The following is a 27,783-nucleotide window of genomic DNA, read 5'->3' as shown; positions in this document are numbered from 1 at the left end:
TACATATAAAAAGTTTCTTTTTCTTCCAACAATTCGGCATCCGTTCAACTTTTTCTTACTTTCTGAAATACAACACGATTCAAACGACAAAGTTTTTTTAGCTTTACTTGTTTAACCACTCACTGACAAGCTGTACGCCGTGGTTTTGCGATGCTTCAAAACGGATCCGGCGGCTTTGGGCGGATTGTATGGGTATAGGAACCAACTTTTGCAAAGGAATCGTAAACATCGGTCCCACAGTCCCACGTATACACCGCTTCCTGTAGACTCCTGCCAGTGTACAGCTTGGTTTCCACAACCTTTGAATATGCTTTCATGGTTTTAAATTTATTTATACGGACTACCTTAGCGGACGAACTAAATAAAAAACGTCTGTTCACCTTGTCAGTCACAAATCAAGTGATCGACCAAGTTTATTCTCACCAACCTTATAGCTCACATGCTCACTTTTGACATCTGAAAGTGGGTTCGTACTTTTACACCTATTCCTGTTGAACCCACACTATACACGCTTAATTAATAGCAATCAATAAAGTGTTACAATAATTCATTACAAATCCTTCCCTCTTAAGTTACTTGAACAATTTATACAACTCGGAAAATTCTTCACTAATATCCTATAGTAACATTTCAGATAAGGATAAGAATTCCCGAAATAGCCTATCTTCGAAACTATTTTACAAAATAATTTAAATTCACATTTCATTTGTAATATAAATAATTCCCGTCGAATTTCTTCTTTCTCGCTCTCACGGATCTCCGTAAGGAGCTTCCTGTTGCAACCTCGATAGTGTCGCTTTCGTTAATCGATCTTGCCGTTTCTTCTGATCGCAAGGCCTCAGGATGCACCTCACTTCTGGCTGGCGGTGGTATCGGCGTGAAACCCCGAAATGGTTCGTCGTCTTCGGAGTCGTCAAACTGCCTCTTTGTACCTTGTCTTGCCCTGGGTACGGGTATCTCCGCCAACTGAAACGCCACATTGCGCCTGCGTTCAGCTTTATCAGCAATTCTAATCTGCCCCCTGTGGGCCGAGATCAATACTGATCCGATCGCGATCTGCAGAATATTTGTACAAATTCGTTTAATAAATTTGGCTTCTAACCATTTTTGAGTTTCATTTACTTTATGGTTTTTATAGTAAACCTTGTCTCCCGCAACTAGCCTAGCAAAAGGGTCGGAAATTGGTTTTTCAAATTGTTTATATTCATCTTGTTCATTTTTTCGTTTAGCTAGAATTTGTTTTCTAAAATCCTTATTTGGATTTGCCAAGTCTAGTAGAGTTTTTGGTTTATAGCATAAAACCCTTTACTTTGAGGATGATAAGGCGGGCTTTTCATTACCTTGATCCCTTGCCTTTCAAGATACGAAACAAAATATTGAGAACTAAAAGGAGGTCCATTGTCTGTAACAATCACGTCTGGGAGACCGAAACGTGCAAAGAAACTTTGAAATTTTTTTGTAACTTTTTCTGCGTCTGTCCCAAACTTCATCCAAATTACTTCCAGCCATTTTGAAAAGCTGTCAACAATCAGCAGAAACACATGCCTTTCAAAATAAAAAAAATCAGCATGAACTCTGCTAAAAGGCCTGATAGTTGGAGTCCACTCATAGGTTATATTTTTTCCCGGAATTGTTGCCATTTTGAGACATATTTCACACTTCTTAGCATAAGAGTCGATGTCTGCATTCAACCCGAACCAGTAAACGCATCGTCTTGCAAGTTGCTTCATTTTAATTATTCCAACATGATTAGCATGAAGCAACTTCAATACCTTAAATTGTAAGGTAAAAGGAATCACTACCCTATTTTGAAACATCAAACAACCATTTATCTCTTCCAATTCGTGATGTTGAGAATAGATATTTCTTAAATTTTTATCCATTCTTTTTGGCCAACCATGTTTAGTGTATTTTAATATCTGCTGTAAAAAGGAATCTCGTTTTGTTTCTTGCGCAATTGCAGTATAATCAAGCGGAAGATCGTTAGAAAAATTTAAACTATTAACCCCTTGCCTCTCAACACCTTTTGGAACTTCTAAATCAAGTGGGAATCTAGAGCAGAAGTCAGCGTTTCCCATTTTTGCTGATGGTCTATAAAATATATCATAGTCATAGATAGATAACTCCATTATATAGCGTTGCAGTCTTGTCACAAATATTGAGTTTCGTCCAGATTTTCCAAAAATTCCTAAAAGTGGTTTGTGGTCAGTGTAAATGATAAATTTTTGTCCGTATAAGTACTTGTGAAATTTCTTCACTGTTGATACGATTGCCAATGCCTCTAAATGAAGAATTGGATAAGATTTTTGCGCAGTATTCAATGAGAAAGAAGTAAAATAAATAGGTTTTTCTGTTCCATCTATGACATGAGCTATCACTCCTCCCAATCCGTAGGAAGAAGCATCTGCACAAACAACTATTGGTTTCTTTGCATCATATAAAACTAGAAGATTAGCATTTAGCAGCTGTTGTTTACTATCATTAAAAGCTTTGTCACACATAGGGTTCTACACAAATTTAACATCTTTCGTTAACAATTTATACAAGGGATTCAAAGTTGAAGATAAATTAGGTAGAAATTTGCCATAGTAGTTTATGAGACCAAGATATGCTTTAAGTTGTGTCACGTTTTGCGGAATTTTTGCTTGTTGGATTGTTGCTACTTTATCAGGATTTGGCTTAAGACCATTCTCTGAAATAATATGACCTAAATAAGGTAATTCTTTAACGAAAAACTTACACTTTTCAAAGTTTACTTTAATATTAGCTTTAGCCAAACGATCTAGCACCATAAGCAGCTTATTGTAGCAGTCCTCGAAATTTTTTCCAGCGATCAACACATCGTCAAGATAACAATAGACGAAGTCTAATCCTTTTAAAATCGTGTCCATTATTTGCTGAAATATGGCAGCACTGGAAGATGCGCCTTGAGGAAGCCTGTTATAAGTGAAAAGTCCTCGCATTGTATTTATTACGACAAATTTTCTCGATTTCTCCGACAAATTTAACTGTGTATAAGCATTGGACAAATCTAGTGAGCAAAACATTCTACAATTTGCCAAAGACGCAAACAAATCCTGGGCTGTAGGTAGAGGGTACGTATTCGGAATCAAAACCTTGTTTAATGAAACCTTGCAGTCAATCACGAGCCTTATTGTATCGTTTTTCTTCATCACTACAACCACTGGGGAAGTCCACAGACTGGTTTTAATTGGTGAAATGATTCCTTCGTTTTCAAGCATTTTTAAATAATCATTCACTTTTTCTTTTAGACGGTATGGAACATCGTAAGCTTTCCTAAAAATTGGACTGTCTTCTCGCAATACCAAATCTGCTTCGAAACCAGCGATGGGGGAGGAAATACTTTTGTCGAAAATATGTTTGTATTTTGTTTTGATTTCACTTAAAATTTGTTCAGTAGAATGCTGTGGAATTACGGAATTTATCGAAAAAATATTAAAAAATCTCTCCCTCCACCCTTCGCAAAAAACATCGAGCCAATCTCGTCCCAATAAAGGAATAAAACGATGATTACAGTTTAGTACAACTAACTCCAAACGAGCCCGTTTGCCATTGACTAAGACTGTCACGAGAACCGATCCCAAAATCTCCAATGATGACCCATTAACTACCACAAGTTTTCTTTTGCAACCCTTCAACGACAGATGCCTAAAATTACTAATAAAATCGATTTTGCTAACTACGGACACAGCTGACCCACTGTCCACTTCCATCTTCATCATTTTGCCCTCAATTTTAGCTTCAAGGAAACAAGGTTCGCTAATTTTGTTTACCGATTTAATCATCAGACAAGTATAGTCACCTGAAGAGTCGCTTTCACTATTGTAGTCAACCCGGAGCCGTTTGAAATAGTCATGTACTTGGTCTGCTTTTTCTGTCTTTTCCTCGATGAATTTAACCGTATTTTTTTGCTGGTTTTTTAACCGATAGCAGCTTTTCTGAATGTGCCCTTTTTGTTTGCAAAAATTGCACACAAAATTAGCGTACCTTCCTCGGCTAGAAGACCTGTGCCCTGAACGTGATCTTCCTCTGTACGGATGACGATTAAATCTATCTCGACCATTCCTGCTTCTCGATCTACCCCGATTCCAATTATCATTGGGTCGAGGATCTGATTGAATTTGTCGTCTGCCTAAACGGTGCCTCACAGAATTAATATTATCTTCTGCATTAAGGAGCTGTGCTCTCGAAGTAGCAAGCTCGCGGTTTTTAATAATTTTTTCTGCCATCCTAACTGACAAGTCTTCCTCATCTAACAGACGCTGCTGTAATTTTTTATCATATACTCCAAAAATTAACTGGTCCTTAATTGCCATATCGCGAAATTCACCGAAATCACACTGTTCGGCCAGAAGCTTTACTGCCAGAATAAAATTCTCGCCGGATTCTGTCGGTCCTTGTTTCCGGCAGCGAAACTTAAACCTTAAGACAGTATCCGACTCCACTTTATCAAACCTCTCTTTTAATTTCTTCGTAATTGCGTCATAGCTAAGAGTCTTTAAATCAGTGCCTGGATAAAGCAACTTTAACTCTTCGAAAACTTGCATCCCGGAAAAACTCATGAAAATATCTTTTTTTCGTTCGGTTGCAATATTATTACATGCAAAGAAATATTCCAATCGCTCTACGTAATTAGAAAAGGACGTGCCAATGACGTAAGGATCAACTGCTCCTATTAACGCCATGCCTGCACCGGATTAAATTTGGCGATTTGTCAAACTACTTAAAAAAAATAAAAAGAAAACGCACGTACCTTCAGTACCGGAAACGTCGATTCTTCGTTGAGCCTGCTCGCTGGCCAGAAGCTTATATTTCTTTGTCTCCCTCTGCTTTCCTTTTGCCTTCCAGAAACTTTTTGGCTCGCCCTAGAAATTTGTTGCACTCTTTCCTGGTGGCCAAAAACCTGCCACGAAATTCTCTAGCGCGCCAACCGTTTGGCCAGGGCACAATTGCGTCGCTAACGACCGGCTAAAACACCAAATAATATAAAACAAAAGAATTAGTAAATCAATAAATTACAATAGAATTCTATAGTATCCAATTCAATGCTTTTGTTCTGTAACAATGTCTTATTAGAATTCAATATTACAATCACAATGCAGTCTTTATTTTACAAACCTTTGTACTATTGTTCGGCCTACGGTACCAAAAAGAACTGGCCACCCTGCCGCTAAAACGACGCCACCGAACCGTCGTGGTAAAAACCTTTCGCCGGTGCACTCCTGTGCCGCGAATTGCCTGGAATTCAAACTGGAACCACTCGTGAAAATCTAGCACACGCGATAAAAAAAACTATTTTTCCTTGTCGCCACTTTTAAATTTATTTATACGGACTACCTTAGCGGACGAACTAAATAAAAAACGTCTGTTCACCTTGTCAGTCACAAACCAAGTGATCGACCAAGTTTATTCTCACCAACCTTATAGCTCACATGCTCACTTTTGACATCTGAAAGTGGGTTCGTACTTTTACACCTATTCCTGTTGAACCCACACTATACACGCTTAATTAATAGCAATCAATAAAGTGTTACAATAATTCATTACACATGGAAAGCCAGCTGATGAAAAAAAGTATCACAATCAATTCCTGTTTTGACAATTTGTTGGTAACAACATACAAACGATACCATGAATGGGTCACAAATCGAACACTCATATAAGTAACTATTAGAATTGATGAAAATTCTTCAATTGAAGATTACAGATTCTTTCATCATTCGAGGAGATATATTTCAGATTGGGGCAGCCATAGCGTAGGTGGCAAATCGCCTTGTACGCAGCTCACAACCCCACACATAAGATTAGAGATTCGTCTAAAAAATTAATTGAAAATTAACTTTTAGACGAATATTGAGTTTAAATTTTGAAATACAGTGAAGACCCGTTTTTATCAGCCCCTTGGTGAATTTTAGGCTGATAAAATAGGGACATTGACAAAATGGGGACATATATTTTTATTTTTTTAAGAAAACGAAGCTCTTAAAAGATTCTTCCTAAGTCCCTAGATATAGCCTCATAACCTTTCCTGATTATTTAGCTTAAATTTCCCTTAAGGGGGTCTGAAAGCGCATAAATAATTTTTTTTTGCATTTTTCAGATCTCTAAGATAAGAAAAATATACTCGAATTCAACTTGGTTCGTCTGCTAGAGCCCATCAAACTATCAATTATGAAGCTGATAAAATCGGATCATCACTACATTGACTCGGAAAATAGCAAGATATGTCCCATTTTCTAATTTTTATGGAACGCTTATACACTAAAACTGTCATTTATGAACTAAACCAGTCCGTGAAAAATTTCGCAGAACTTAAGATACACAAGCGCGATAAATAGCATATTATTTTTTTTTCTGAGATCCATGAAATCAAATTCAGTATAGTTAAAATCAAGTTCAATAAAAAAATATTTGCGGCGTATTGGGCTTGCGGAGAGTAGTCTGTGCGCTTGTGACGAGGGCTATCACGACATCGAGCACGTTGTTTGGGTATGCGCCGGGTATTTGGACGCCAGGTCTCAGTTAAAGGATTCCCTTCGGGCCCGAGGTAGATCACCCAATGTCCCAGTTCGAGATATGCTGGCAAATCGTGATTTCCCCTATATGTCCCTTATTTATACTTTCATAAAAACGATAAATATCCCAATTTAGCCCCTCTCTTTTTATTTCTCGTTTTTAGAAGTTTTCTCCTGCCTTGTGGAACCGATCAGCTCCAGACTGCCACTATCTAACCGCCGTCGCCCTTACCACTACGGAAACTGAAGCGAGAGCGACTCGAGGTCCGATGACTTTTGAAGGATTCCCCGCAGGTCCGAAGAATACCATCCGCCAATCCGACCTACTAGACTGAGGCGCTAATTTGTTTCGCTGATCTCCCGTTTGCCCGAAAGTTGCAAGTATTGCTCTTCTCTCCCGGTCACCATCTACGCCTTCTCTCCCCTGTCCTTGATACAACTGCTTCTACACCGTTTTTGAAAATAAGCCCCCCTCTGAATATCTTGACTAAGCATAAGTCTCCGGTAAAAAAGTTTAAATTTGTATTCCGTATTTCTAGTTTTAAGATAGATGTAATTTTACCTCTTTGTTAAAATTATTGTCCCCCATCTTGTAAATAGAATTGTATCCCTAGTTTTAAAACACATGTGAAATTTTTCATAAATATTTGTTCCCCCTTTTGTATACCAAACTATATTGTTAGTTTTAAGATAACTGTAAATATTTCCTAAAAAACTATTACTATTGAATTCTTTGTTTTAAAATGTTTCATAAAAAAATCTTTTGCCCCTTCTCTTGTATATAGAATCTGTATTATTTCTATTATGTATTATTCTAGTCTTAAGATAGCTGTAAAATTTTTCTCTTTTAAAAAAAATATTTCAACATTGTAACCTCCTAGTTTTAAAATATCCAAAATGTAAAAACAAAAGAATTTGGCACCGCCAAGCTAACGCATTTGTGCCTATCAAATAAACGAAATGAATAAAAAAAAAGTTCAATACAGTATCAAGTTCACAGTGAAGAGAAACCAGATGTCGAATAGCGCAAGTAGAGAAACCAGATGTCGAACAGGTGGGAAATCCGAAGCGCAGAGCAGAACAATAAGTAAAGCACAATGAATATTTCTCTTCACGGGTAAGCGGTGGTACTCGGTGTTTCGACGAGCAAAAAGGTAAGTATAACACCAAATATTATAAATGACAATATGGTTCACTTCTGCATCCCAGTCAAAAAGGGCAAGTTGCTGGCTAACGGGAGGCTATTTGCCAACTCGGATGCGCTAATTGCCCTTCAATTTGCCAGCAAATTACTGGCAATTAGAGGGCTATTTCAAATGCAACATTTGGGCGATTTGTCGCCGTCATTTTTGTGCCGCCCTACCCGCCCTTGAATCGCCCCCAAATCGTCCACGGAACGCGCCATTTAACCGCCCTTAATTGCTTAATATGAAAATTACAAATAATACTTATTTTCGGATTCATTATCTACTCACATAAACTTATTAGTACACTAGATAATCACCACCAAAGTACAGGAAGAATCAATGGTGAAATTGGTATTGCACACCAAAACTTACCACAATCTGACTTTCATTAAGACTTTAGGTCAGAGATCTTGTTCCATTATACTTTCACATTTTTCCACAATTTCCCACATTCGTTGGCTAAATGAAATGCACTAGACAAACAAAATACAAGCGAGAACACACCAATTGTTTAAACAAACAATTTTAAGATTAAGCCAAACATGAACCGCCATGTTTGAATAACGCAAAAAACAACCAAGTCCATTACAGCCGCCAGAAAACTTGTCAAAGTGTTGCAATTGCCTTCAAATCGCATTCGCAAATTGCATTTGTTCCTTGGGGCAATTAGCACAGGCGAGTTGAATCAAATGTCAAACTGTTTAAATCGCCTGACCATGTTTGTCCGCATTTTTTTTTGACCGGGAAGCCTCGTTTCTGTAAGCCGTGCAATTTGCCCAACTTTCTCTTCTATACTTCTTGGGCGCGTTTGACATTTCAATCTACGGCGCACGCTAATCGCAGAATGATTATTTGATGAGATTAAAAACCTGTTTCGTCCACAGATGGCATTACATTTATGTCCTGTGTGATTCGTATGGGATTTACAGGAGTGGACTATATTGTTAATATACAATATTGGATTGCAGCAACTGTGTGAATAACATCAGTTAAGAGAAAAGGATCGGCAAGTGCCTGTTTCGCCCTGACTGGTTTATCCAGTACGGCTAACCGTAAAGGAGTCATCCGACAGACTGTCGTCGCGGGTCCGTGCTGCCTAGTGCAGTCCTTCATTCCGCCCGCTAATTACCAAGAACGACCCTGTGGCCTGTGGGCCCGCTTAAGATCGCCATCACCAGAAAGCAGAAGCAGAGAACAAAAGCCTAAGACGCCAACGCTGAAAATCCATTGTTTCCCCACAACTTTCCGACAACCTACCGTCATCACGCCACCACGCCACCCGGAGACGAACCGACCAAAGATGCAGCAGGAAAGGGTTCGAAGAAGTAGGAAGAAGAAAAATGTAGAGAGTGTGGAAAACGTGAGTAAATTATATACTATCTTGTTAAATTCGTAGTAGGTTTCCTCTCTGAACCCAGATCCAAAATCCCCCACAACATAAGACGACCCTGGGACCCGACGACCAAAAGATGCCTTGCGTGCCCACCCCGGAACGCGTATACCAGGCGTTGGGGCTTTAAACCAGTTCCCTTCCGGAGCTGGTTAACATCATCCTCGGGGGCTGAGAGCACCCGCGTCCCAAAACGGTAACACCATACCGTCACTGTCGTGATATTTAGGGTAACCTGCTCTAGTGTGCCACATAACTTGTCTGAAAAATCTCCACAAAGTGATGTTTTTGTAATTTTGAAATTCTGCTTGGTTCCCTAGATATAGGGTAAAGTGCCTATTTTCACCATACTAATTCATCAATTACTAGGCCTACAATCAATGTAACCGTTGCCAAGAACCAAGATAATAACACAAATGCCCTGAAAACGGTGAAACTCTCATGGTGGAGCGCAACGAAAACTCAAATCGAGTGCCCCTATTGCTGCGCTACCATTTGACTCAATGCGTAGAACAAAGATCAGAACGACGCTGCTCTAAACAACGGTTTCAAATGGGTTGGGTGATAATAGAAATATGGCGAAAATAGGCTCATCATCCTAATAATTTCTACTTTCACAAAATGTATTTTTTGTTTCGTCGTACATTTTACGAATTCCGTAATATCAAATCAAAATAAAAATTCTCCTGTTTCAAAATTTAACAAGTTCGAGGAACCAGGATGATGATGATGATGAAGCATTCTTTTCATTAAAATTCTCATGAGTCAGCTTCCCATGATGGTATAGTATCCGGAGTTTTATCCATAATCTATGCATGGTAGTATTTACCTCTTGCTCTCGTAACTAGCAAGAAGAGAACTCCATTCTACAGTAGAACAAAAGGATGAGCTTGTTTGTGTCCGGTTGGAAAATGGTACTAATTAGATATTGATAAAGTATCTTTTATAAGCTCAGTTCAACGTGGGAGCTTGTCGGGTACTAGTAGAAATTGTAAAGAGAACAGATAAACAATTTATCAACACATGAATGGTTGACAAATTACGTTTGAAGTGCTGAATCACCCATTTTCAATGAAAATTCTACATCGCGTCTAAAACCAAATAAGTGTGTATGTATGCCGAAAAACATTCATCCTTCTCCGTAGTTAAATATTGACAGAACAATCATGTATCGAAACGAAATTTCCGCCGAAATTGTTAGGTAAACAGAAAACCCAGCAAAATAAATAACACAAAATTCAAAATAGATACGTGGAACAGCCTCGATCGATTGGATTTTTTTACTATTCGCTTCTCATGATGAAATGAAACCATTACTCCTGTCCTGGTGGCGATTTCACAAACCATGAAGTTTATCACTAATCTTGCTTAGAATGCTTAGAATCGGATGTGACGTCTTTCAAAACAGAAGGGAATGCAGTACCACGTAATTGTTGCTCACATACCAAGTCTGATCAAATGTGTGACAAGACGAAATTGATCTGATTGCAGCGCGTTGATGCACGCCGTCTTCAATTGCTGCACTTAACCGTTAATTGAATAGATGTCCTTGAAGTAGCTGCTCACATGTACCTAACAATGTACAATCAATCAGCATCGTGGAGCGTGTTGTCTGTAGTAAACACGTGTCATAAAAACGTTCCCTTACGTACCTGTTCAATCGGCGCTCAAAAACTATATCCTGAAGGGACGAGGAGTCTTTAACGCCTGCTTCAAAGAACGGTGAAACCAAAAATAGTCTGGCGGAAATTTTCAAATGAATTATAATAATTAAATTCCAGTGGAAATGTTGGTTACTACGAAAAATTAGTTGATTGACTGAAATGAAATAAGGTCCATTTAAAAATATCGGATTGCTCGTACATTACGATTGAGCATACTTCTCTGAATACCATCACCAATACGTGCACTGTCGCTCGGTTTGAAATTTCCATCGTGTGACGAGTTTCCATTCAAACTTGTTCCAACCGAATTCAATTATAGTGGCATTTAGTGGACCTCAATGAAAATATCCACTTACCAATTGCAACCACGTAACCGTTGGTAATCCTGGAAACGCCTGGTTCGCATTATCGGTAATAATTATCGAAATCAATTTGTCCGGCTGCCACTCGTTAGAACCGACAACATGCGGATCGGTTTAAATTCTATTCCAATTCAGGCGGCATTTTAGTTGGATTGCACAACAACTGGTAGTGCTTCCGGGAATTAATCCGGTTTCTATATGATTGCAAATGAAAATTGTTCTCACATTCGCAAACTGATCAGAGAATCCATTTTAATATATGCAAATAACTGGGTTTTGAATGATTTTATTCGAGCTATGCAAAATGGGGTAAATTAGATTGTGTCCACTTCACTTCCGGATTCATTAAAAGTGGTCAATGGATGCTTTTAATGTTTTGTGTTCTCAAATGCTATGCAATCCAGATTAAAGATTCTTTGAATATATTGTCCGCTATCGACAGTTCCGGAAGTCACAGGCTCCGGGCATATTTCATAATTAAAATCACATGGGTTTTTCGGTGATGACTGAACCGATTTTCACAAACAAAGTCTCAAATGGAGGACATACTATGTAGTTGGGTGTTGAAACTATCCAATCTGCGTCTGACACTGCGTGAGTGATGCTGGATTCTATTTTTGTCTTAAGGTTAAAGCATCTTCAATTGGAAAAAGGAGAATATTATCCACCCAACAGTATAACCACGGATAACAGACGGTTAGGCTAGAACAAAATTTCTTCAAAAACCTGTGTAAACATTCAAATTGATAAGCGTTGGAAATTCGTGTTTCACTACTGCCATCTGGGCAACTGTTTGCTACACCTTTTTGACAGCTGCACTCTATGTGCATTGCATCGATCACAGCGCCATCTACAAACGTTTGCCAAACGTGTTTCAGACGTCTAGTTTATTCGGAATTTCAGTAGCGGGTATTTACACACGATTCAAATCAAGCCTAAACGTCTGTTATCTGTGGTATAACTAAATGGAGTCATTATTCGCAATTTTATACCCTTTATTTAGATCAATTGATTCAAAACGCTTTATAACAATGCAGAAATGAATATTACTTTTTTTTCGGGGTTGTTTGGTAAGTCATTGGCTATGCCGCCTTACCAGGACGGGACTGGATACAACTACACTGAAGTTTTTTTTTTATGCGGGGGATACGTACCGCATAAAAAAAATCCGCATAAAAAAAACCGCATAACTTTGAAAATCCGCATAAAAAAACTGCATAATTTTGAAAATCCGCATAAAAAACACAAAAGGTGTGAAATATTTTTCAATATTAAGAGCCATAGTACTCAAGGAAAAGCAAGGATTTGAAGTAAGAAAGTTTAGAAAAAAGCGTGGAGTAGGGTCATGTGAGCAAGCTTAGAGTTTCCCGGCTACTTAGCTCTTTTTCTTCTGCAACGCAGGAGTCAGGATCTTTTGGCATTAAATGCGAATCACCTGAGTCTGCAGCATGTCCAGACAAGCGTAAAGTCACTTAATGACTTATGCTGTCGGAACCGTGACTCCTTGGAATCGCAAGACTGACCTCGGCACCTAACCGACCAGCATCGAGATAACGATTTCGAGAGAAATTTCAACGTCGGGAAATTTCTCCGTCGGAGTAGACTAGGCCACCGCCGGGGACTAATTCGAATAGATCGGGAAGTAGCGCCGGCAGATGCTCGTCAGGGCGCCTGACAACTGGAAGTCACTCCACCCCGAATCGCAGGACCGACCTCTGCATCTGCCCGGGTAGTATCGGTTTCGGAAGATCTTCCACTGCCGGGGAACTTTTCGTCGGAGTAGGAAAGATCCACCGTCGGGGACTATTCCGAGTAGTCCGTAGCGAATCGCCGGCTTGAATCATCGGGGCGCCAGTGAACCGGACGCAATCCTCCACCGGGAATCGCTGGACTAACCTCGGCATTCTGCCGGACTGCATCTAAGGAAGAATAACGTGTCCGTCAACGGTTGCAGGAGACATTCTTTCGTCGGGAAACTCTCCGCCGAGGTAGGCTAGCTCCACCGTCGGGAGCTACGCCGAGTAGCACCGAACGCGACAGACCCTGGTCGTTGGGGCACCAGTGAACCGGAAGCCATCCTCCAACCGGAATCGGAGATCGACCACGGCATCCAACTGGTCAACGTAGAGAGGAAGGCATGTAGAATATCATGCCGTGCAGGACTGATATGGCGGTTACGAGACAAGCGAAATCTAGCACGACCAGCTAGACCTGGAATCATGTGAAGTGCATTAACACGTCTCCCCCCAAAGTAGTCATTTCAAATGGAATCCGGGGGATCAGGCAAATGTCGGACTTCTTGGTGGAGTTTAGAGGAATAGAGAGTTATCTTCTCTGTTCAGAGTCCCTCACTCTGCCACATGATGGACGAAATCGGTAGTATGGTCTAACTACTGAACGTGTGCCGGGTCGGCGTAAAAGCTTTATCACCAAGTAAAAGAAAAATACACGCTCAGAGACTTTTTTTTCGATCTCGCCGAACTGAGTCGAATGGTATAAGAGATTCGGCTCTGCGGGCCTCGGTTAAAAAGTTGAAATTCCGACCGATTGCATCAGTTTTATTATGAGAAAGGTAAAAAGGTATTCAGTCATTTTCTGTTTTTATTTTCACTGCATCAAGAATACTTCTCATATCCTTAACCCAAAGACTAGTAATTTATAACCTAAAATAAAAATATGAACATTATATGTCTTTTGTTTAAGCATGTGCATTCACGAGGATCTATCATTCGATAAAAGTCGCTTCAGGTGATGCCCTAGAAATTAAAAGGAGGCTGCATAAAAAGAATCGCATAACTTTGAAAATCCGCATAAAAAAAGTCGCATAAAAAAAAAATCCGCATAAAAAACCGCATAAAAAAGACTTCAGTGTATGTTTCTCTTTCCACAGCCTGTTCCGAGACAGACGCTGTTTAGATCCGCTTCTAACATGTATAACAGACACTCTTTAGTTATCCCCTTTCCCGTCAACATAGATCAAAGATGTGGATACCCGATCTTCACGAAGGTTTTTCGTAGCCCAGTTGACACCCTTTGGGTCGTTATTAGCACCCTGTACCTGAGGTTGGAGTTGCATGAACAAACGAACTAATCGAATAGTTTGGCGGTTTAGAGGGTCAGGTCCATGGGCGATTCCAACTGATTTATAAAGGGGAACTCTGATACCGACTAGATCTCACCAAACTCGCTTGGCTTAAAAACTGTTAATATCAATTTCAACAGTCAATCCAACTTGATTTTTTCCATCCGAAAAATTAACATCACATCATTTTCTGTTCTATGTATTTCTGAACGAATTTAAGTCGGTTCTGTTTATTGAAGATTGTTTGTTTCGGTTTTCTTCAAATTTTCTTAGTGTATGGTGATTTATTTATGATACTTGAAATATGTCTGAGTGTCAATTTTTTTTTCGGTTCCTTCATCATGTTCATCTAACCTTTAAGACGCAAAACAACTTGTTTGCATTCTTGAAGGACGCTCGAATTACACTGCATTTGAAACTGAATTTTTCCACTGCAACCTGGGGCAAAAATAACGTATAACGTTTATATGTTTACTACCACCAATTTCACTCCAGTATGTCGATTGAAGCTCATGATTTTTTTCAACAGGATGGAATGTTTCACCTATTGATGTTACGCCTCCGACTTGGAAACTAGAGCCAAACCGTTAAATTTTAGAAAATCCTCGAGATATTCAATGATGGCAACAAAAATTTCAGTGATAACAATCGCTTTTGTGTATTCAGTTATTGGTAAATTGTGAAGAACATAATATCACAATAATAACATTGATACCAAACATGATATTAATATGAAATCATTATGTTATCTGCCTTTGCTAGGTCATGTAGCCTTACTTCTATAGTGTCATCGACTATATATGCTGGGGAATCTGGTCACTTGGCCGAACGCCATTTGACCGAGAGTCATTTGGCCGAACGCCATTCGATCGATGGTCATTTTGCCGAACGCCATTTGACTGAAGGTCATTTGGCCGAACGCCATTTGACCGAAGGTCATTTGGCCGAACGTCATTTGACCGAAGGTCATTTGACCGAACGCCATTTGACCGAAGGTTATAGGGCCGAACGTCATTTAACCGATGGTCATTTGACCGAACACCATTTGACCGAAGGATTTGGGCGAATGCCATTTGACCGAAGATCATTTGGCCGAACTACATTTGATTGAGATTCATTTGGCCGAACGCCATTTGGCCGAATGCCATTTCACCGAAGGTCATTTGGTCGAACGCCATTTGACCGAAGGTCATTTGGCCGAACGTCATTTGACCGAAGGTCATTTGACCGAACGCCATTTGACCGAAGGTTATAGGGCCGAACGTCATTTAACCGATGGTCATTTGACCGAACACCATTTGACCGAAGGATTTGGGCGAATGCCATTTGACCGAAGATCATTTGGCCGAACTACATTTGATTGAGATTCATTTGGCCGAACGCCATTTGGCCGAATGCCATTTCACCGAAGGTCATTTGGTCGAACGCCATTTGACCGAAGGTCCTTTGGCCGAACGCAATTTGACCGAAGGTCATTTGACCGAAGGTCGTTTGGCCGAAAGTCATTTGACCGAACGCCATTTGTCCGAACTCCATTTGACTGAAGGTCATTTGGCCGAACTCCATTTGACTGGATTTGCCCGAACGCCATTTGACTGAAGTTCATTTGGTCGAACGACATTTGATCGAGAGTCATTTGGCCGAACGCCATTTAACCGAAGGTCATTTGGCCGAACGCTATTTGACCGAAAGTCATTTGGCCGAACGCCATTTGACCAAACGTCATTTGGCCGAACGCCATTTGACCGAACGTCATTTGGCCGAACGCCATTTGACCGATGGTCATTTGGACGAACGTCATTTGACTGAAGGTCATTTGTTCGAAGGTCATTTGTTCGAAGGTCATTTGGCCGAACGCCATTTGACCAAATGCCTTTTGACCGAACGCCATTTGACCGAGAGTCATTTGGCCGAACGCTATTTGGCCGAACACCATTTGACCGAACGCCTTTTCACCGAAGGTCATTTGGCCGAACGCTATTTGATTGATGGTCATTTTACCGAACGCCAGTTCACCGAAGGTCATTTGGTCAAACGCCATTTGATCTATGGTCATTTTGCCGAACGCCATTGGACCGAAGGTCATTTGGCCGAACGCCATTTGACCGATGGTCATTTGGACGAACGTCATTTGACCGAACGCCATTTGACCGATGCTCATTTGGCCGAACGCCATTTGACTGAAGGTCATTTGGTCGAAGGTCATTTGGCCGAACGCCATTTAACTGAAGGTCATTTGGTCGAAGATTATTTGGCCGAACGCCATTTTACTGAAGGTCATTTGGTCGAACGCTATTGGACCGAAGATCATTTGACCCAAGGATCATTTGACGAACGCCATTTGACCGAAGATCATTTGGCCTAACGCCATTTGACCGACGGTTGTTCGGCCATTTGACCGAATGCAATTTCACCGATGGTCATTTTAGCAAATGTCCGGCCGTCAGATTCCTACATTAGAGCCGACAACCATTTCTGCGCTAAAACTGCTCTGACCATACACACTCTTACTAGTAAAATTGCATATATACAGGGTGTTTGGTTCATGGTTAAGAATCTCTCGGGGGGTGATAGACTGTCATATTTGAAGAAAAAAAATTGTTCTACACATACCATCAAATCTCAACCGTTACAAAGTTATTGAACTTTTTGTGTTAAAAACTTATTTGTCTTAAAATACCTCTAACTCAAAAAGTATACTTTGTATTTCAAATATTTTAGGTCCACTGGGAAGGTGAGAAAATTTTGCATTGAGTCATGCCATTATATGTTTCAGCTAATGAGTTTAAGTAGCCTTTTCAAAGTAATATATTGAAAATTAAACATTTTTAATCGATTTTTCGTTCATTTCTTGAAAATCCTAATAGTTAACCTCATCATTTTAATAATCCAGATTGTTAGTCTTGAAGAGCTGCATAATTCGTTCTTTGACATGATACACTTACCTTTTCTTATTTTCATGAGTTTGGGTTATTTAACTTGGATATTTTTATCTCATTTTCACTAATACCAGCTCTAATTGAAAAAGTATGGCATTTATTATTTTTGTTATTTTTCTTTTTATTCGAAAGCCAGGAAAATTTTGCAGAGAAAAATGTATTAATACCTTTCAGTTTAGTGAATTTAGTATTCTTTTAAAAGTAAATTAGTTTAAAGTTAGTGCTATCATTAGCATTTTCGTTAATTTTCTTAAAATTGTAAATAATAAACATCACCATTATTATCATGAAAATAATGCATTTCAGCAAGTTCTACAGTTCTCTATTTGGTTCCATCCAATTATATCTTTTGGTTTCGACGCAAAATCGTTTTTATCACATCGATTCATATGCAAAAATAACGATTTCGAACCAACTACATTTGTGGCGAGGTCATGCTGTGTTAACTATTAAATAGCAGCAAAATGAAAAGAGATATAGACAAAGTGTCAAATAAAAAGTTATAGTGAACATTAAGGGGCATCAAATGAATAAGAGTGTGTGTGTGTGTGTGTGTTAACCGTCCTATCTCCCACTAGCTGGTAGTGATTTACAGAAAAAAGATGTTTGCATGTATTTAAACATTCATGCAAATAACTTGGTTCACGGATTTAGGAAGGTGTTAGCTCAATTGACTTTCCGATGACCCATTTCGTGCACAGTGCCAGACATGTTCCGAGGTCATCGTTCCATCAACTAGCCCCGCCTTACTGTAATGTTTGTATCAATTGGATTGTAACATTACAGTAAGACTTTCGATTCCATTTAAGCAGGAAATCGACGCGTATTTAGTATATTGGTTCAATTTGTATATATAACATAACACATGTGTACTAAAAAACTTACCATTTTTGTATTTTTCTACCTTCATTTCTATCTCCCATTTATGTCTCCTTTGACTCTCATCGACATGTCTTGAATTCCTGCTTATTTAAGAAAGAAAAGGGGAAATAATAAAAAAGAACCGATAGACTCCGTGTTTTCCTCAGCAATTTTGTGTCTCTTAGTCTGGTGTCACTGCCTGTTAAACTTGTGTAAGTTGTTCCATTGGAGATCTCCAAGGGGCTGTAATTGGAGGAAGATCTGACTTCTATCCAGAAGTATCATTTTTCACATTAATAGATTATATATGTGCACTACAAAACAATCCCGTGTATAATGCAACCATTTTTTGAACATTTATATGTACATATACACACATATACACAAACACACACACACAAACCAAAAAAATAATGAAATTCAAACGACATGTAAATCAATACGAATGTAAACATACATAGATACACACACGTATATATAAAAAATATACACATACATTCATACACACATACATATACAAATACCTACATACATATACGCATTGTAATACATGTATACATACATACACACATATACACAATTACATACATATACTCGAGTTGAAGGAGGACCCCACGATTAACAGCTCAATTATACAAGGGATTTTTACCACATCACTGGGTGGAAAGGCAGAAGTTAAAGCCTTAAGCCCTTAGACAGTGATTATGTGTATAGACCAGGATGATATCAGGACTGTGAACGGGCTGAAAGGTGCACTGAAGCTGCATTTTAACCTGGGCGAGTTGCACATGACGATCCGGTTAACTAAGGAGACACGGTACCGTACCGAAATGGTAGGGTATAAACAATAAAGTTCTATGCAAGTCATTTCACACACACTAATTGGAGGTTTGTTTTCCTCCGGCTGTGATATCTAAAACTGTCAGCCAATTTAAAGCATAAGCATAAGCATAAGAGATCGCCCGTGGCTGCTACTCCGTGATTGACCAGAACCAATTTAGATTGCAAAATGTTCATTGGAACAACATGCTGGGGAATAACATGATGAATCACATTGTGCAATCGATATTAATCCCTGCATGCTAATCAATACCGACACCGGCCACGTCCGTATGCAGATCTTCCGGGGAAGGAAGGAATGTTAGTCCAATACATGTTGCTACCAGATATCGAGGAATCCTCTGCATCTCCACATGTACCACGGGAAGGGAAGATTTGTTAGTAAGTGTGCTAATAGCGTTATCATGCAATAATTGCTCTGGTCAGCCGGCTGCCGAGAATTTGGGGAATTTATCATTTGTTGTATTAGTACGGTAGGCCGAATAAGCAACTTGAACTCTTGATAGCCAACTATGAGGAGCCTTGGATATGTTAATAAATCGGTTTCATCCCCTTTTTTATCACGCGACGAATTTTTGGTGGTTTCTGCTGTATCGGTGCTAACTTTACCCGCCGATCGTTTGAAATAAATTCGAAATCATATGCAACAGGTATTTGTGTGTGAGTTACTTTATTGTAGTATTCTTATAGATAGTTGGAATTGCACATGTATAATGGTTTCGTAGCAAAAGTGACTTTTACTAATATTGAACTTCAAAAACGTAGTATGAAAAACTGTGTTATTTCTAAGACAATAGTTCAATAAAATACCGATTCTAAGTAAATAATACAATGTCGATTCGGAGCAATCAATTCCGCGCGCGATTGATTTAACTACTGTATACTTAATCTCTATTGATGTTTTAGCATTCATAAAGTTTTATTTCGCGCACCTCGGCTTGGCAACAAAGTCAACTAGCACACATGATACCAAACACCACACTGTCCCGAAAACGACAAGTTTACATTCCGGTAATGATCCATTTCTATTCGTTACACACAGGCTAGCGAAGTGCCAAAAACAGCAGACAAAAATACCGTCAAAGCGCACCAAACTCCCTCCGGCCGCAACTCCGCAAAGAGCATGTATAGAAGATCATATCCGCAGAAACCATTCCAAAGAAAATACATAAGGCAACACAAGTAGTCATGCGTTCTGTACTCAATTAACGCAGATAATCGATTAATCACTACAATACTCGAAAATCAATAATCGATTATTAGCCTTGGGAAAATCGAGGAAATCGACTAGCTGACATCCGTTAACTGACACGAAACCCCACAAGGGGGCGCCACCCCAACCTCGCGAACATCGCGGAACCCAGAGGGCAGACGTCCGCGAGATATTTAGGCATGGGAACACTCAAAACACTCTCCCACACTCACTCGTTTATTTACACTCGTTCAATCACCATGGCACGTTCGTTGCCGTCACATGTCTACTTTTGTCGCATACACAGTACCTGTAAGAAAATTAAAAACGCACACGGACATGGACCGAGCTCACCCGAGTAGTTCTGCCGTACGCCTCGCTCGCTTTTACATGCCAATCGTTTACAAATCGCCATCGGAACTCACTAACACTGTATTCTCTGTGCAACACAACTTTTGTAAGGCTTCGTCATCGAATAACCGAAAATTTTGAGGAGCACGCATTTTTCACTTGAATAGCTACGTACGAATTCATTGTTCCATCATTGAATGATTATTACTGCTCGCACATTTTATTTGTTGCATATGTACACTACCATTATATTTGAGGAACTAATTCTCGAGTAGTTTTTCAAATGGACGTAAGTAACATTGAGAGCCTCTCTTTGTTTACTTTCTCTTTCGTTTATTACGACGTCATTACAACACTTTGTACTAATTTTCCAGTACATATCGAAAGCCGACGGTTTTTACTACAATATTATGCAAAGAGTAGAGTAGTAAATGTTGAAATGGCCGAGTAATGAACAGAAGAGAAAGACCTCAAAGAGAATCTCTCATTGTTACTTACGTCCATTTGAAAAAGTACTCGAGAATTGAACAAATTAAAGGTGCGACGACTGACCGCATACACAAAACACGTCCTCTCACTAGCGCTACCACCAAGCAACTCTCAAAGGAAATGAGTCACGGAATCTAGAAAAAATAGTTATATTTGGTTGCAGTGCTGCCAAATATACTATATTTCCAGTTTAAAACTTAAATTGCATTTTTCTCATAATTCGTGAATTTTTGTTTTGAAAAAGATTATGCCATTGTGTTTCTCAGATAGTTTTACACATAAAAAAGGGGGGCATCAAATGAATAAGAGTAACGATAAATTTTGTTGGTTAATAATCAGAATAATTAAAAACTCTCCAAAAAACACAATTTCGTTAGTAAGAAATCATTTAGTACACTTAACTAAAAGATATTTGTACATAAACTGATAGGACATTTTCTCAGCTTTCCAATGAAATCTTGTAAATAACGATAAAAGGCATATTTTTTAAATTAGAGTCTTTTAAACACTTGCAAGTCGGTTACAGGAAAAGTTTAGTGTTGAAATTACAAAGAAATGAGAAGAGATAGGAATATGACGTCCAAGAACGAATTATGAATCGTCCTAAAACCCAACTTTTGGATAATGGATATTGTTATAATCATACTTCATTATTTCGAGAAAATTAGCAAAGCCTCCTCAAAAACACTAACTTTTAACTACTTTACAGCTAAAAGGTAATTAAAACTAATTAACTAAAAGATATGAGAACATCAATCAATAGGAAATTTTCTCACCTTTCGAATGGAACTAAAACATTTAAAATACAAAGTATACTTTTAAAGTTAGAGATATTTTAAGACAAATAAGTTTTTACACAAAAAAATCAATAACTCTGTAACGGTTAAAATTTGAGGGTATGTGTAGAATAATTTTTTTCTCCAAATTTGATAGTCTATCACCCCTCAAGAGATTCTTAACCATGAACCAAACATCCTGTATAAGCTTCACACTCATGATGACTGGGAGGTTTTGGTTTGCCTCACCGCCGACGGCTTTCCAGTATCGTCATTGACGCATTTTGCTTTGTACCATATTCCTGTCATCAATATTCCGTGTGTGTGAGTGCACAATGGCTTTTTGCTAAAATCGTGCTAATCACGCATAAATCATTCTATTAGGGCCAATGACGTCTTCGGAGCAATTTGTGGACATTACAAACCCTTTCATATAGTGTTGTGATTTTGATGATTATACCAATTTCCTAAAACTCAGATATATTAATCAACTTTATTATTATGTCTTCAGCAAAGTTGTAGAACAAGCTTTTGGAAACAACTTTACTGAAGACACAAAGTCTTCATATTTAATATCTTCCACAATATTGTTTGTTATTTGTGGATGACCCCTTAAAATCCAATTCATTAGTAAAACTTTTCAAATATCATCCTGATGAATTAAAAATTTTCCATAAAAAGGTTTGAATGCTAACTTTGTAATTTTTTGTGAACAATTTGATGTTAATGTTAACGCTAAATAAATGTTTGAAGGCTTCCGACGATAGCTGAAGAACAGTAAGCCGAAACGGTACATGTAATAGTGATAAAATTTGCTGTTTTCATTTTCACCGAGAAAAGTCAATAAGTCCACGAAATAGTTCTTTAGCATGTCTGAAGACCTCAATTTGTTTTTCATGCTGCAAAAAAATCGTTTCAAATTTATCACTTTAAGATGGATTAATCACTATAGCTATATCACCAAAATGAAGGTCTTGGATCATCATAAAGCATTCCAGAAGACATCATTGCTGTTTTCACCTGAATAATTTTTACACGTTTTGCCTTTCTCATATAAAGAAAGGCTATGCAATCACTGTAAAAATCGACTTTTTAACCGAGGCCCGGAGGGCCGAGTGTCATACACCATTCGATTCAGTTCGTCGAGATCGGCAAATGTCTGTGTGTGTATGTATGTGTTTTTTTTTTTACAATGGAGAAGAGCTTTATGTCCTAGCCCAGTACACGTGCTATTGGTAGGGTCCAATCTAACGGGGTGCACTGGGGGCGTGTCGGACTCGAATGGTGACTAGCCATTAATACCGACTAAACTCCATTGGGCTCCGCCATCATTCCTCCCAGGAACTACCTCTCGGTATTACTTCTGGGGGGATGGCTGTACGAAATGTACTCATTCACTCTCACTCACGCGTTCATACATCCTGTATGAGGCTTACTTGGGTGCTCTCTCAATCGCACTTTGATTCACTCTCAAACACTCCCACATGAGGCTGACTTTTGTGCTCACCTTTTTCGTTCCTTGCTAGGCTTACTTTTGTGCTCGCCCTACCCATCCATGTGAGGCTGACTTGGGTGCTCACCCTATCACCTGATTCACTCTCAATCGTGCCACTCTATTGTACCTTTGTCACTCCCTCTGGCATCCCATGTGGGACATTTTTCTTAAAGCCCCACTTCTGACATACCATGCGAGGCTGACTTTTGTGCTCACCTTTTTCATTCCTTGCTAGGCTGACATTTGTGCTAGCCTCTACCAACCTGTGAGACTGACTTGGATGCTCACCCTTTCACTCCTCTGCCACGCCATGAGGCATCGATAGCTTAGTTCCAACATACTACGCTACGACCCTCCCGTCTTGGCATGAGGCAGTCCACTTATACGCCTATACACTCACTCTTCTGTCTTGCTTCGGGGTGGCTGGGTTTACCCCTTAAGCGGTTGCCAGTCGCTGCGTCAACCTACCTCGGCATGAACAGACCATTCACTCTCTTATTTTGCGCTTGGCCTTTTTCGCTCCAGCTAACCAATCACTAGTTAGCCGTGCCCGTCGTCTGTTGCTCGGTTCGCCAGATTACCTGTAGCCTACTGGCAATCTGGATGGTAGCAGCCGAGACTGCGTTCCACTTCTCCACCGATTGACACATCCGCTGAATAAGGGTATCAGGGGTTGTGTCCCAGCCACAGACGTCAAGCATTGCTCTTCTTTCGACGTCGAACCGATGACATACGAACAGTATGTGTTCGGCAGTTTCATCTACACCTGGGCAGTCCGGGCAGACTGGGACCTCCGCGTGCCCGAACCTGTGGAGGTACTGACGGAAACAGCCATGGCCTGACAGGAATTGTGTCAGGTGGAAGTGAACTTCCCCATGGGGTCTTCCCACCCAGCTCGATATGCTAGGTATCAGCCGGTGAGTCCACCTACCTTTCGAGGAGTTGTCCCATTCACGCTGCCATCTGGCGACCGAGGTCGCCCTGGTGCGCTCGCGGGCTCCCCTATTTCCACGTAGCTCAAAGCACTCCTCATCTTCCCGAATGACCAGCCCGACTGGCATCATGCTCGCTATCACGCAGGATGCATCGTGTGATACCGTGCGGTATGCAGATATCACTCTGAGGCACATCACGCGGTAGGTGCTCTCCAGTTTCTGTAGGTAACTGGTTACCCTCAGTGCTCTTGACCATGACGGGCCGCCGTACCTGAGGATAGATACGGCAACGCCTGCCAGTAACCTACGTCTATAATGACTCCGAGAGACTTCAGACTTCGCTGTGAAGTGATCGCGACTTCTCCCACATGGATAACTGCATGTTGTGCCGACTTGCGGTTGTTGACGGTAACTACCTCCGTCTTATGATGAGCGAGCTCCAGGCCTCTCGCGCTCATCCATTTCTCCACCGTGCTAATCGCGTGTTCTGCGGTTAGTTCTACCTCAGGAATTGACTCCCCGTAGACCTCCAAGGTAACATCGTCGGCAAAACCGACGATCTTGACCCCAGGAGGGAACTTCAGTCTCAGAACCCCGTCATACATGAGGTTCCATAGCACCGGGCCTAGGATCGAGCCCTGCGGGACTCCGGCGGTAATCGGAACCCTTTTCTGACCGGCATCGGTCTCGTATAGCAGTACGCGGTTTTGGAAGTAACTTTCCAGGATCCGGTACAGACCCACTCGTCACTCGTCAAGGCATCTCTGCATAGCTAGCCTGAACATGTTCGGGTTCGCTATGATCGCTGCCTTGAGAGCGTTGTTTGGAACTCCATCCGGCCCTGGAGCTTTGTTCATTGCTAGGTATTTAGCCACTGCGAGTAGTTCTTCATTCGTCACTGGAGCCACCATTTCGACCGTGCCCGCACTGTCTCGTAGTGCAGGTGGCCTGGGGCTTGTGGCTCGAAACGGGAAGAGTACTTCGATAATCGTTGCCAACCGGTCCGGAGACCGTTCTGGGGGTGAGGAGCCCCCTTTGGTCTTGGCCATCACAATCCGGTAGGCGTCACCCCACGGATTCGCGTTGGCACTCTCACACAGGTTGTCGAAACACGCTCTCTTGCTGCTTTTAATGGCCTTGTTAAGGGCCAATTTCGCAGCTCGAAACACTTCACGGCGGTTCTCTCTTGCATCCTCGGTGCGAGCTCTTTGCATCCTACGTCTAGCTCTGAGGCAGGCTGATCGTAGAGCTGCTATCTCGGCACTCCACCAGTATACCGGGCATCTACCGTTTCTTGGCAGTGTTTTTCTCGGCATAGTGGCGTCGCACGCGCGTGATAGAACAGCTACCAGCGCATCCCCGCTTAGACTGTCGGTGTTGGCCTCCAGTCCCAGGGCCGCGGTGAAAGCTTCGACGTCGAAATGATTGGACTTCCACCCGCGTACCTGACAGGGATCTCCCGCCCTCGGATGCTGCACACCATAGTTGATCTTAAAGCGGATTGCTAAATGATCGCTATGGGTGTAGCCTTCGTCTACCCTTCATTCCATGCCTGGAGCCAGACTCGGGCTGGCAAAGGTCAAATCAATCCACGCCTCCACTCCGTTTCTACGGAATGTACTAGCGGAGCCATCATTAGCTAGCACAGTATCGAGTTTCGCAAACGCTTCCATTAGCGCTTGACCCCTGCTATTTGTACAGCAGCTGCCCCACTCCACTGCCCAAGCGTTAAAGTCTCCCGCTATTACTACCGGTTTCCGGCCCACTAGGTCCGACGAGAGCCTGTCGATCATCTGGTAGAACTGTTCTATTGGCCACCTTGGTGGGGCGTAGCAGCTGCAATAGAACACACCATTGATCTTGGCAATCGCCACACCCTCGGCGGAGGGGTGTATTACCTCTTGAACCGGGAACCTTCCCGTTGTACAGATTGCCACCATTCCAGACCCGTCCGACACCCAATTGCCGTTGCCGGCAGGGATGCTGTACGGGTCTGATAAAAGGGCGACATCTGTCCTCGACTCCGAGACCGATTGCCACAGCAGCTGTTGGGCTGCTGCACAATGGTTAAGATTTAGCTGTGTGACTCTCACGGCTTCTTCTTATTTAACTCGCCGAAGGGACACGAAGGTCCGCCCATAGCATGTTTATGGGCTTGCTTCTTAGCGGTGCAGATAAGGCACTTATATGCCTTAGTGCACCCCCGCTCTTTATGTCCCTCCTCGCTGCAGCGACGACATAGCTTGCTCCTATCTATGCCTTTGCATTCGTATGCTTTGTGGCCGGATTCAAGGCACCGATAGCACCTATCCACTGAAGGCGGCTGGGGTATACTAATAGGGCATACCGACCAGCCGATCTTCAGCTTCCCTTTCTCGGTTACCTTTTTGGCATCCGCCTTCAGTAGCCTGAGGTAGGCTACTTGGGTGCCAGAGGGTCCGTCTCTCAATCGCACAGAGGCCCGCTCGATTGTGACGTCGCAGTGCTCCTTGACGGCTGCGACGACGTCTTCTGCGGTCGTGAACTCGTCCAAGTGCTTGCACTGGAGAGTTGTTTCCGCACCTAGCGACCTGATTTGGGCGCCCTCACCAAGGATCTCTTGGGCCAAGGCATTGTATACTGCACTTGATTGTGCGCCTCGCTTCAGCACCAGGAGCATCTCTCCCGTGTTGGTGCGTCTTACGCTACGCACATCCTGCCCAAGGGCCGAGAGGCTTTCGGCCGCCGTCATCGATTTAAGGACATCGGCGTATGTGTCCTTGTCGGTTTTTAACCACAAGGCTTCGCCTCTGTCCTTGGCCTTCCTCGCAGGCCGCGGTACCTCCGGTTTCGGTGCCGGCTTTTTCTTGGTGACCAGCGTCCAGGGGTTTGAGCCCCCCTGCTCCGGTCGTGCCGGGTTGCTGGTACCATCGCTCTCCACAGCGAGGTCACTCTCGCCCTCGCTTACCTCACCCAGGCGGCGTTTGACCCTGACGGTTGCACGCCGAGTGGTGTCGGTTTTGGCACCCTCGCCTGGCGACTTCCTAGGGCGCTTCGCATTCGATGCCGTCTTGCGATTGCCCTTTCCTTTTCCCTTCGAGGGGAACTCGGTCGCCGCTCCGATTGACGTGGCTGCTCCGTAGAAGGTAAAGGCCACTGTCTGTGAACCTCTATCGACCTTCTCTCTTTCCTCCCTATTGGAGGCCACTGTCTGGGTTTCTCTGTCGGGCCTCTCCCGACATTCCACCCTCTCAATATAGGCCTGCTGTTCCTGTCTTGAGACACGAACAGCTTTCCGGAGCTCCAGGAGGCTCAACTTCAACTCCTTGGCTATATTCTGCTTTGCGCTAGCGAAGTCGATTATAGAATCGAGTTGCTTCGCTACTTTGCGCATCGCAGATATTGTCCCCTCCGATGCATTGGTAGGGTTATTGCCTACCGCCGCTGGGGGGTCACTGGTGCTTTCGGATGCAGCACTCATCGCTCCACTACTCTCCCCACGGGGGGGAGACCTCGCCAAACCACCTCTAGCGAAGGGGTTTGGCACCTCCGTTTGTTTTGTATATTTATTTTTGCTCTCCATATCAAATCTCACGAGTCGCGCGAGAAATAAATGTCCGCCACGCCAGAGCTCCGCATTAGCGTGGTAAGGGACGCTTACTGTGGGGGTTGCCCAGGTACCCCACAGGCTCCGTTAACGATCGA

At 41.7% G+C, this 27,783-nt stretch overlaps 1 protein-coding gene, 1 long non-coding RNA gene and 1 pseudogene across 2 annotated transcripts; 2 read left to right on the top strand and 1 right to left on the bottom strand.

The window, feature by feature from the left end:
* Positions 1 to 426: 426 nt before the first annotated feature.
* Positions 427 to 5,589, bottom strand: LOC131693272 (uncharacterized). Its single transcript, XR_009306192.1, has 3 exons — positions 5,140 to 5,589; positions 4,775 to 4,989; positions 427 to 1,056 (listed from the first exon to the last, which is right to left on the bottom strand). It is a non-coding gene; the product is annotated as an uncharacterized LOC131693272 (long non-coding RNA).
* Positions 5,590 to 9,023: 3,434 nt separating this feature from the next.
* Positions 9,024 to 16,586, top strand: LOC131688377 (histidine-rich protein PFHRP-II-like). The gene is made up of 2 exons (XM_058972582.1): positions 9,024 to 9,087; positions 15,823 to 16,586. The coding sequence occupies exons 1-2, from the start codon at positions 9,024 to 9,026 to the stop codon at positions 16,584 to 16,586; spliced, it is 828 nt and encodes a 275-aa protein (XP_058828565.1).
* A 2,139-nt stretch (positions 16,587 to 18,725) lies between these two features.
* LOC131688376 (thioredoxin-like protein 1) overlaps positions 18,726 to 27,783 on the top strand; it is a 66,953-nt pseudogene continuing 57,895 nt past the window's right edge.

The sequence above is a fragment of the Topomyia yanbarensis genome, chromosome 3 (assembly GCF_030247195.1).
Source record: "Topomyia yanbarensis strain Yona2022 chromosome 3, ASM3024719v1, whole genome shotgun sequence".
Classification (NCBI taxonomy): Eukaryota; Metazoa; Arthropoda; class Insecta; order Diptera; family Culicidae; genus Topomyia; species Topomyia yanbarensis.
The sequence above is the reverse complement of the archived record's forward strand: the minus strand, read 5'-3'. Positions and strand labels throughout refer to the sequence as shown.

Excerpts from the sequence above, each read along its gene's own strand:
- LOC131688377 (XM_058972582.1), top strand. The coding sequence starts at position 9,024 with ATGCAGCAGGAAAGGGTTCGAAGAAGTAGGAAGAAGAAAAATGTAGAG. Across the intron at positions 9,088-15,822 it reads AGAGAGTGTGGAAAACGTGA|TTCATTTGGTCGAACGACAT; the intron begins GTAAATTATATA and ends ATTTGACTGAAG.